The sequence below is a fragment of the Folsomia candida genome, unplaced genomic scaffold (genome assembly GCF_002217175.1).
Source record: "Folsomia candida strain VU population unplaced genomic scaffold, ASM221717v1 Fcan01_Sc013, whole genome shotgun sequence".
Taxonomy (NCBI): Eukaryota; Metazoa; Arthropoda; class Collembola; order Entomobryomorpha; family Isotomidae; genus Folsomia; species Folsomia candida.
In genome coordinates this window covers 2,552,514-2,564,543 of record NW_019091205.1, presented here as the reverse complement: position 1 = coordinate 2,564,543, position 12,030 = coordinate 2,552,514, and the positions used below count along the sequence as shown (strand labels likewise).

Genomic DNA, 12,030 nt, shown 5'->3' with positions numbered 1-12,030 from the left:
ACCCTCCTCCTGCAAAGACACATTTTGATATCTCCAAAATATCAAAAAACTTGACCCCGCTGAAATAATATTTTACTTACTCGGATTTCAATTACTACGTAAGTACAAGTAACGGAGCACGGATCATTGATATTAAAAGTAAGTAAGCTACACAATTTTGATGAAATTTAAAAATTCAAATTAAAAATTATTTTATAAATAAGCTGCATGTAGCCTCTTAAGAACAGTAACCTCGATCAGATTTACTAATTTATTACCACAGTAGCGATTTTTGTTTACATGTAAATTTGGAGGTTTCAATGGTTCGACTTTTTTAAAAAATGAATTGGTGCACAAATTGAATTAAGTAAATAAAGTTTTCGCAGATTTTCACGTCATTAGAGAAATATTTTTTTTTGAGTAAAATTACATTTTCATTAGAGGATAAAATAAAATAAGCCCAAAATTAGTACATTAAAGGAATTTTAAACTTTGATTCCTAACCCATAAAGCTGCCAAATCCACGTCTAATATAGATTATTACAAAAATCACCTAATTTCGAATTTTTCACCTGACCCGAGCAATTTATTTTTCGGATTGGATAAGGTTGCACTTATCTTACCAATAAACGAGCTGTCACGTGAACTTATTCTTATAAACTGCAAGTACCTATGTATTTAATGCTGATTTTAATTTTAATTTACAGCATACTTAAAATCCATACAAATTCTAAAGCCACAGAGTCATTCACATCGTTTTCAAACGTTGTGAAAGGTAAATAAGCACTTGATTTCATATTTATTTTAAATTTAATCTGACTAATTACCCCATAGATATTTTAAGCTTTTACCATTTGATCATTTCACGTTATTTATATATGCATTAAGAATGATCTGTTATTTTTGTTTATGTATTTTGTGTCATTATTCTAGGCACCCACTCTACAAAATGCCGAACGTTGGGGACTTTAGTGTTAAAAAGCGGTGCATGAAGTTGCAGTCAACTTTTGCACATGTGGAGAGGAGTTCTGCAAATTTTAGTAAGTGCATGCTGGAATCTATGTATACATTTATTTTTTTATCATAAAAATTATACAATTCTTTACTGTTATATATTGATATTAATATTTCCTAAATTTACATATTTGCAGACTCTGAAAAAGACCGTGTTAACGATAACGATGTCATGTCGAAAGTTGTCAGGAATCCGTTGGTAAGTTAGGCTGTTTCGCAGTACTGATTTTTTTTTGCAAAATTGCTACAAATTAAATATAATATTTATTTGTTTCATACATAATCACCCTGACCGAAATTTCCATGATTTCATATACAGAGGGTGTACCACTTATTTTGAGAATACTTCAACTATTTTTCGTATCTACATATGATTTTTTTGGGTGACTAACTTGCTCTATGTGATGCCCCTTATTCCGGGCTACAAGTCTGCAGCGCTCATTGATTGATGAAAACACTTCAAGACACTTTTGAAGGCTTATTTTTAACCACTCGTCCAAAAAACTTTTCCAAAGTCCATATAAAGTCGTACCTAAGTTGTACATTTTCTCCACGACGCGCAGCAAATTGACCTTCTCCCGTTACGGTCATCTACCCTGGACAAAGCTTCGTCTATTGTGACCACCTATTCGTCCCTACCTCCAACAGGGTAGTTCTCTTAGCGCTTTTTAGCGTTGAAACTTGCGATTAGCGATGTGACGCTGGTTCAACGCATGCAGTTTTGTCTTCGTCCGTTTGATTTTGTCCTAATCTCTTTTCATGACTGTTTGAATAGTTGCGGGATTCGGTTTTAGTAGTTTCGCCATACTGTCAATGCTCATTGGGATTTCCTGGTCGATTAAATGGTTGAGCTTCGTTTTTAGCTTTTTCGACCGATTTACTAGGGGGTGGTTTATAGCTGGAGGAGGCAGTCCCTGATTAACGGCTCGTCTTCTAACGCCTCCTATATTTATTATTCTATAAATTGAGGCCACAGAAATTTCATGCCCACGTGAATTCAGCCTTTTTTATCACATTTCCGGTGAAATTCTGACTGGAAAACTTTTTCAGTGTGCCTCAAATTAAAATGGTCATGGTGGAGCCGTTTTTCAGAATTTCGAATAGAAAAAAATCAGAGTCTTATCTAATTGGTTTGCCTATCAAACAGTTTAGGCCGGGTTTGAGTAAGTTGTGCCAGTTTTTTTCGCGCGAGCGCTTGAAACTTTCTCATATTAAGTGGTACATGCTTAGTAAAAGGCTAATATTTATTTAACCAGTCTCCATTTTTTTATTTTAATTTACATAAACTCAAATCAAAAATTTTTAGTGTTTCTTGTCGGCGTATCTAGATAAAATTCTTTAAAAAATTTGAATAAAAATGTAAAAAAAAAACTATCGAGTTTTCCACAAAATAATAAAGAAATATTTTATTTTGGAAAAATTCATGGTAATAAAATCATACGTAGAAATTTATGTACTTAGGTATGTATTTATACACAAACGTATACCTTTCGTATGAGGTTACATAATCTTATTCAAATCTTTAATTGATAATTCGCTTAATCCAACAATTTTCCACTAGATTCTCGACGCCATTTTCTCCCATCTCGACCTCCCCGATCTGAAGACGTCTCGCCTCGTGTGCCACGACTGGAACGATGTGGCCTCCCCCTTCCTAGGAAAGCGTGCTTGTCTCCAGGCCAACAAGCTTTTTTCCTACAAGCCTTCCAAGTTTAATGAGGTGCCCCCCGTCTCCGACAAACTGATGCGACGCCTCCTCATCTCCGACAAGTTTCACCGCTCCATCCGTTCAAACAAGAAGAAGACCGAAGTTGTCATTAAAGCGATCACCGAACTTCCGAAATTGTCCGAATTAACCCGCGAAATCAAAGTTGTCACCCCCTAGAATGAATTTGTCATCGTTTTCCTCAGAGGAATGGTAACGTTAGGGACCACTAAAGTCCAAACGGTTAACATCCTTACCGCCTGGCATGGTGATAAGGTCTACTCAATTCCAGACAATGCAAAACTCCCCCCGCAACCGAACCTTACCTTCCTCAGGTTCCACGTGCTTTGCGAGTTTCGATTTAATCGTGCCACCGGGTACGAGGAATTTCAACCCATTATCCAATTTTGGACCGATTCAGCCCCCAATTTGAGCACGCTGGATATCGCGGCGCCTCTCTACCCAAATTTGGAGGGGTGTAAAAGTCTCAAAGTGCTGAAACTTAGGTGCATTACGCAGTTTCCGCATTGTCCTTGTAGCCTTACTTTGGAAAGGCTGACCAATATGCTGGGACAGGTGAAGGATTCCTTAATCGCGCTGGAATTGGATATAAGGTCTTCCACGCAAGAGGTAAGGTTTTATGCAGAGTTGAGTCGGTTTTCCATGTATTCATCAGAACCAAATCCGAATCATTCGGTTCGGTTGGGGATTGTTACAAGTTTATTTCAAATAAAAAACGTCAAATTTGTCCCATCCAGCTAAGATACTGCAACGTACATAATATATTCAATCATTTTAGTGGATGGGTGGTTTAGGTCTTCTTACCTTTCCCATGATAAAATTCCGTATTCCTTAATTTATACGTTGGCTGGTGCGTGGGTGCTAAAATAGAAAATTTTTAATGACGGTCATAACATATGGATGGTCCCTAAATACTAACTATTTTTTATGTTAAACAGATTCAACCCGTCAATGGAGGACCCGTCATGTCCAAACTTACCAAGCTCTCAATCCATGCGACAAATGTGTACCAAATTCTTGGCTTCTTTGATGAGGACCACTTCCCAAAATTAAACACTCTCCGGGTCCACACCAGTCATAACGATTTGTCGTTTTTTTCCTTCCTAAATTTCTGGAGGCGACACAGGGGAGTTGACTCACTCGCGATGAACGTGGACTTCATCGAGTCGGGGAAGGAATTCGGGGGACAAGTGGTTAACTTATTTCCTGCCGTGAAGGAATTAGGGTTGAATATGAATATGAGCAACGCACAACTTAATCCCAATCTCACCATTGACCGGATTTTCGAACCGTTCCAAACCTTAAATTTGGAACGGGTTATCATTCTCGTGGCTGGGCTGAATCAATCCATCGTGTTGATTGATGTCCTTAAAGCTATGTCCGCTTTGAAAGGTATGAGTTATGGGGAACGTTAATACAAAGAAACGGTGATTTTTAATAGAACTCATCTTTAATCACATAGTTAAAATCAGTGCATAATTATTTAATGGATTACGATATTAATTAATTATTTCAGGAACTAAAAGTGTTCGGTTCTGCAACACTCGCATCGCAGAGAGTGAGTTTTCACCCCAGATTCAAAATCTCATTTTGCTCAGTAGGGGATTTAAGAGAGTAGAAATCTCGGGTCTTGAGGTAAAAAATTGTAATCTTCATGCATAAATTTGTCAAATATCTAATCATTTTTTTAACGATTTAGGAACCGGAAATCGTGGCACAAATGCGACCCATGTTTGAAGCTAGTGGTGCCCCCATTAATTTTACGGGAGGAGTGTTATGGAATAACCAAATCTAGCCGGGAAACGATCTTGTGGGAAATTCCATTTGTTAGGCCATAAAAAGTATGAGTGGGTTGTCGACTATCTGCTGTTCAACTGCTGTACTGCAATGAATAAATAAATGAAAGAGATTTTGCAAACATAAGTTCATACATGTACATACACACATATTACTAAATTTATGGCTATCACGGAGAAGCAAGTAAGTAATTTTCGGGAAACCTGTAGGGAATTTAATAACGTTATGCATTGCAAATTGTGTAGAAACACTGGTGAAAATCGCAAGGCCAAATTCATACCGTTCAGGTTCACGACATAGCATGCGGCCAACGGGTAGACCGAAGGAAGTAAAAGTAGCAAAATAATAAACGAGTTTCACCCTTCAATTGCATACATATGCACATGCATATAAATGAGCAGTTATTAAAGTATAATTGAATTATTTGGGCATGTCACCTCATTTGCATAAATCTCAGTATGCCCATTTTGGAGATACGGGATGTCCATGTTGAATAAAATCTATACAATTATGTTCCTCGCAAATGTGTCAAAATATGCAAATGATGTGACTGATTTAACAAATAATTCCATTGGAAACATATACTTGGGTATACATTTATGTATAAATATATTACATACGCACTTATTATATAGAATGACGGCTAACTTGTGTTACTAACCTAAAGAGCCTGGACTGACCCTTTACTTGGTCGATACTCAGAATTCTGTTCTAACTTTAAACTCGGGTTAAAATTCCGGGTTAAAAATATCTAACATGTGGCAGAACTTGCAAAGAACACGTTATCATTTTTTAACCATAAGAAAGCAATCTAATGCAACAATCCTTTCAACATAATAAATATTTACTATGAATATCAATTAAGTAAACCAGAGAACGGGTGAACGTCCCCTTAAAACTTGTGCTGATTTATCTAGGCTTTCTTCCTTGCACAAATATTCCAGTCGTTGCCTAACCCTCGTCAAATAACGACATGTTTTTATATTCCTCGAGATTTAGAAAATTTTTTTCCCTGCTGAAATAATATTTTTATTGCGTTTTATTTAACTAGTACGATTTGCAAGGTACATACACAGGGTTAATCTTACCCGAAAATTGTGCACTTTTTCATTGTGTACATACGTTTCAATCATTAATAACTAAAGGTAAGTAAGATGTGCCATCCTAAGATGGGTAAGCTCTCAATAAGTATTTGCTACTTTATAAAAAAATGGCGATTTTTTGCATGAATCCATCGTAAATTCGAAGGTACATATTTGTATTTACTTCAATGTTGGATCTTTATTATAAAACAAATTTGGTTGTTTGATTGCCAAAGCAAATTCAGTTGTCAAATTTTTGACAGATTTTGATGTATTCATCTACATATTTACGGTCATTTCACCGATTAAATTTGTCCATTTGTACAGTAGAAAATTTTAAATTTCGATGCGTAAGCTATCGAGCTGTTTTTAATGATAATAATTTGAGATGAACCAAAAACATTCTTGTCCTAGAAATTATGTAGAATTTTCTTAATTCATAATTCACCCTGTTGAATTCCAGACTCAAAGGATGTACGTTTCACCCCCAACAACCCCTGTCAACTCCCAACTGACCCGACGCCTCCGCATCTCGGACAACTTCCACCGATCCATTTGGTCAAACAAGATGAAAATTGGAATTATTACAAAAGTTCTCACCGAAGTTCCGGAAGTGTCTCAATTAACTCGTGAAATTAAATTTGACGTCACTCACAAGGAATTTGTCCCCCCTTTTCTCCAAGGAATTAGGACGTTGGGGTCCACAAAAATCCGACATGTGGACATCTTCATCCACGCGCAACACGATACTGACAACATAATTCCAGCCGAGACATATCAAAACCTCCCCCCGCAACCTAGCCTGTCCTCCGTCAAGTTCGAAACTCGCTCAAACTGTGTATTTCGCGGGGAGCTCGAATTTCAACCCCTAATCCAAATTTTGATCGATGCTTCCCCTAATCTGACCGTTTTGGACGTCGCGGCGTCTTTCTATCCAAATCTGGAGGGGTGCAGGAATCTCAAAGTTCTGAGATTTGAATTCTTAAAATGCTATGCGTATTGGCCAGACATCAATTTGGAAAGTGTGACCAAGATGCTGGGACAGGTTAAGGATTGCTTAATGGAGCTGGAATTGAGGGAATGTTATTCCAGGAAGCAGGTAATGTAAACATTTTACAATTGGGGTACTCGCGACGATAGCTTGTATGTAATTGCTAGGATAACTACTCATTTTGCAAATTTGCAAAAAAATTGTGATATCTGATTTGGATTTAATTTCTACAGATTTATGTATTTTTATCTCTTGTTGATCGAGATGATAAGTTTAGTACGTATAATCAAACTCAGATCCAAATGTTGAATGAAATTATATACAAAAGACATCTTAAGTTAAAAAATTGCCGATATGTAGGTGTATAGCTCAGTGATCAAACCGACTTTGATGAAAATAGGACGTATATATTCATATTGTTGATCAGTATCAGTGTTCCTTTTGAGCGCGCGAAATTATTTTTATGCATGCATGGTGCATAAAAATGCATAAAAACGCATAAAAATGTACAAAAATGCACGAAAATGTGTAAAAATGCATAATAATAAATTAAATGCAATTTATGCAGGGAATTTCACATTTTTAAGAAATAATGTATTTTGCTGCCCTATAAAATGGGGGTAAGATTTAGTTATCCACCTGGTTTGAAACTTTACCTCACTGTCTACATAGTACTGCCATAAGTTTTGACCACAAATGTAGCGGACTCAGTTTATTGAATTTAAAAAAAATAACGATATCACGAGAAAGCCCATTAAATTCTCTACAAAACATACCAAGCAGATTTCAAAATTTCCTCCTTTCGAAGCTACGAGAGCCCGAAGTCTTTGTATCCACATCTCACTCGTGGTAAGCACTCATTCCAAGGAATATTAGTCTCATTTCTAAGCGATAGATTTTTTCTCGGATCTCAAACTTGTATGTGGTTTAGCACATGTATCTAGCTTCAGTTTGGACCACATGTCATATTCCAGAAGGTTGAGGTTCGACGACAATGAATTTTATCCTTGATCCGAAATGGAGTCAGAAATTTTGGGATTTTACCCCATTTTTAATATTTTGGCCTTATGGGAAGGACCTGTGCCCTGCTCGAACATCTAGCAGCTATTTTTTAATAGAGTGTGGTCCAGTGGTTGTTCCATTCGCTCGATAACTTCAAAAAATATTTTTTGACAAGCAATTTCACCCCCAGAGGAAGAAAATTCACTTTTTTGACCAAATCCAATCTACGCCGAATAAAAAAATCACAGAATCTGGATGGTGGGTTTGATTACTATTTTTAAAATTTTTATGAATAATATGGACTGGTGGGGTGTGGAAAAAGTGCTTTTGCTGATTTTATATAGCCTCAATTGTGAAAGTTTACTAATTTTTCAAAAATATTTATTTCCATTTTTCAAGCGCGTACCGCATGATCAGTGCCCGGCTTTTGAGGGTCCTATTTTAACTTGGCGTGAAGTTAGCAAGTACTTCTTTTCACATCTTAAAAACATAAGTCCAAGGTCGAGTTTAGGGGCCTAGGACGTAGTTTCACTTGGCCCGTTCTTTTGTAGGGGAATTTTTCTTAGGGTCCGGCATGAATTCGGCCGAATTCAGGTTTTGCGCGCCTTCGTAATTTTTTGTGACCTTTTTGACCGTTCCCTTCAACTCGGTTTTCAGCTATAAATATCACCAATATTAGTGTATCATTTTATGGTACGGTCGACCACCTTGCGTTTAGTTCCGATTTTTAATGAGCCATTGAAAAATGCCGGATTTTTATGTTTACCAAAATGTTTCACAAAAATTGCAACACATCGGTTTGGCCGATCTGTCATTTTAGCACCATGTATCACAAAAAATTTCGGAACATGGTTTCTGATGGACAATTGCATGGGGAATTCAATAAAAAATAGTACAACTGGCTAACGTAACTTCTACCGATTTTTTTGGAGCGCGGAATGCTTGAGACATAATATATGGCAGTAGTAGGTAGCATGATTCAGGGCTTACCCATGTATTGAAAAATGGAAAATAGTTTTACACTAAAATACTAAAACGATAAGGAAAATATCGTACAGTAGCACAAATACTTCTCAATTAATCGGATATTTCGAAAAATTGAAGTATTCTAATATTATTTGCACATAAATGATTTTCGTGCATTTTCGTGCATTTTCATGCACTTTTCCGGATTTTTAGTGGGTGTTATTAAACGTTTAAAAACATTTTCGTGCACTAATTTCGTGCAGGTGTTATTTAACAGCAGAAACACTGATCAGTACACTATTAACCATCTGGCAGAGTCACATACTTCGTGTTTGTATTGATTTGGTACTAATTTCTTGCCGGATTGGTACTAAATTCTTCCTCAGTGGGTACCACAACATTACTGACCGGTAATTCCCGTTAATTCCAGTGCTGCATGCTAGTAGAGTCACATATGTACTCCGCGCGGTCATGATTTAACACCAGTTTTATACGAGTGTACTAACTATTTTCTGTATTCAACAGATCCAAACTGTTCATGAAGTTCCCGTCATGTCGAAACTTACCAGCCTTTCAATCCATTCTTTACATGCGTACGGAATTCTTGGCTCTTTTGATGAGAACCACTTCCTAAATTAAAAACCCTCTCTCTCTACCACGCATCTGGGAAGGGATCCTTCAAAACGTGGGATTTGGAACGGGTCAACGTTTCCGGCGTTCGTTTGCCGAGACAATCCTCCTTGTTGACTGAAGTCCTTAAGGCTATGTCCGTTTTGAAAGGTAAGTTAAATAGTACCAAGATAAATACATGTCAGGCTATAAATAATTATTTCCTTTCAAGAGCGTGTTCACAGTTGTCTTGGCATCGTGATATTGTTTAAGAAGGAAAAAACTGGTCAAGTTTTGGAAAAATTGTGGTGGCCAAAAAATAATCAGGGTTGAATATGGTTTGCGATCACAATTGTTAGTACATTGAATTCTCATGAGAAAATGTTACGGCGTTACAAAATCTCGTAACCGTCGTGAATTATTTTGCGACTACGGAATACTGAATGCCCTTAATATTAAGTATTAGATAATGACAGTATGTATGTAATTTCAGGAGTTAAAAGTGTCCAGGTTCTGGACACTCTGCTCACGGAGGTCCACTTTTCTCCCTTCATTGAAGACGTGATCTTGCACAGTGGAGGATTTAAAAGTGTCGAAATCTCGGGATATGGGGTTAGTAAAGTACATAAGTTTATCCACTGACAAACCATACATATTTATATTCAGATCTTTAATAATTAAGGATCCGGAAATGATGGACCGAATACGACCCATTTTTGAAGCCAGCAGGGCCCCCATGCATTTCAGGATCGTGAATTACACTACAAAGAAGTTATCTCATCAAAATTTCAGACCAGAGCGGAGGAAGTGTCCTGTTTAAAGTGGTATGTACCAAATGGTAAATAAATAGTGTAGAATTATTTATGCGTGTCACCTCATTTGCATATTTCGACGCATTAGCGAACGATGGAAAGCATGTATCGCCGAAAATGGGCGGAGTGATGCAAATGAGGTGAGAAGCCTAGAAGTAAGAGCCCGGTATGTAATACGTATATATAGAGTGTGTCCTAAAAGTTTCTCCCGATGACTTGTCCGCCCGGTTTTTGGCTCTAGCTTTTGCATCTGTGAGTTCTGTTGTGCAATTTTTTTGCCATACGATACCAAAGGTAAAGTCTTCTCACAGGCATACGGACTTGCGTATATTGGCATTATCCAATGCAGGATGTGGTTTTAAGTGAAAATACGCAAATCTGAAAGAAGCTAGGATTGCGGAGCAACAAAAAATATTTCAAATCCAAACGCAGTTGAAATAGTTCCAGGACAATCTCCCCATCAAAAAATGCTAATCTGTGTATAAAATTGCAAGGAAATTGGTTAGTTCTGCAATAAAAACTGGAGGAGCCTAAACCTTGCATCACGGCATTTTAGGAAGAATTTAAATACTTTGAGAACTACTTCGAGCACTATCTCATAATAACAATGGAGGGTAGCCAGACATACAGGGCTCAGCATAAAATGCTTTTGAACCCACGAGATATCGGTTAAACTGCGCAAAACCGGTTAAAAACATAGATTTTCAGCTATTTTGACTCCTGCGGAAGGTGACGATAAGCGCATATTCACCGATAAGAGCAAGGTTTAATAACATTAACAATTCAATCCACAACATTTGAGATGTAGGAAAGCAAATATAAAGGATGTCACGTTCATGGCAATGCCGTAACACGACTTCTAAATCCCGGTTCATGGTTGGTTTCGTAAAGCCCACACATTTTACACCACAGTTTTAAGGCATGAATGCAAGAAATGGTGAATAAGGCCGGATTCCACACACCATATTACGGTACTTTAAAAAATATAGCAGTTTGAATACTTTTATCTCCCTGCATCTGTCAGATAATAAAATCCATTAGTGGTTGATAGGGAGAAACTTTTAGGACACACTCTATGTATGTACATACCTATATGTACAGTGGTGGAAACCCATTAAGGGAATTATGAGACATATTTTCTAATCTAAACCACACAAGGTGTAAGTAAAACTCAAATGATAGAATTCTTTGACCTGATAAAAAATCAATCACATTCTTTACGCAGGGTCCCTTCAACTATTAAATACCTGATGGACGCCCAAAATTTTTTTCACACACGAGATGATAAAGCCTATTAAAGAATATTCAATAGCTTTAGATAACCAATTTAAATAAGTTTGATTTTAATATGAAATACATATATATCTTTCATCTAAAAAATCTATAGATTTTTAAAATGCTATCGAATCTATGTATGCTAAATCTAGATTGTTATATTAGTTGGGGTTTAACGTTTTTTTTGCGTAAATCGTAAAAACAAATAAACAAACAGATGTTAAGAAATTGTTCGAAAATGACGAAATTGGAAAGCTAATTTATCTTATTGAGTCTTTCACACCTGTCATGCATAAACCTCATCTGCGTAGGAATGGTCACAATGTTTTGTGGCCATTCCATGTAAATATTTATTGGAAGCATTTGCAGAAGAAATTAAAAAAAATGTGCAACTAAACAGGCTGGCTGAATTATATAGAAACATATTTGCGGAAACTTGGGCTTAATGCAAAAATTCATGCCCGTTCTTGAGATATCATGTTGCAAGATGGAAAGACACATTAATACCATAAAGGAGTTTCACCCACTTCACCCCTCAGTAAATGAATAAATATGTAATTAAAGTACATACATTACAATGATACATATTTTTCTACATATGACCACTTGATGCATTACAATTGCGATTAACTTGACTCAAGGGACTACAATCATACTTACGCATGGAACTTTTACTCAGAATCCTATTTTCAACTTTAAACTCGAGTCCGAATTCCGGGTTAAAAATACATAAGCACAAATGTGACAGAATCGTGCAAAACATGCGTTATCATTTTT

The 12,030-nt window shown here is 36.7% G+C and overlaps 1 protein-coding gene and 1 long non-coding RNA gene across 3 annotated transcripts; both read left to right on the top strand.

The window, feature by feature from the left end:
* The first annotated feature begins 3,849 nt into the window (after positions 1-3,849).
* LOC118437465 lies at positions 3,850-4,568 on the top strand. The gene is made up of 3 exons (XM_035856483.1): positions 3,850-4,111; positions 4,236-4,354; positions 4,419-4,568. Exons 1-3 carry the CDS (start codon positions 3,865-3,867, stop codon positions 4,512-4,514), a joined length of 462 nt encoding a protein of 153 aa, XP_035712376.1. The 5' UTR covers positions 3,850-3,864; the 3' UTR covers positions 4,515-4,568.
* Positions 4,569-5,270: 702 nt separating this feature from the next.
* Positions 5,271-11,418, top strand: LOC118437344. 2 transcript variants are annotated; one of them, XR_004836038.1, is made up of 7 exons: positions 5,271-5,661; positions 6,062-6,697; positions 8,821-8,967; positions 9,083-9,337; positions 9,660-9,778; positions 9,849-9,990; positions 11,204-11,418. It is a non-coding gene; the product is annotated as an uncharacterized LOC118437344 (long non-coding RNA). The 2 variants fall into 2 exon arrangements; XR_004836039.1 differs by lacking the exon at positions 8,821-8,967.
* Positions 11,419-12,030: the final 612 nt, after the last annotated feature.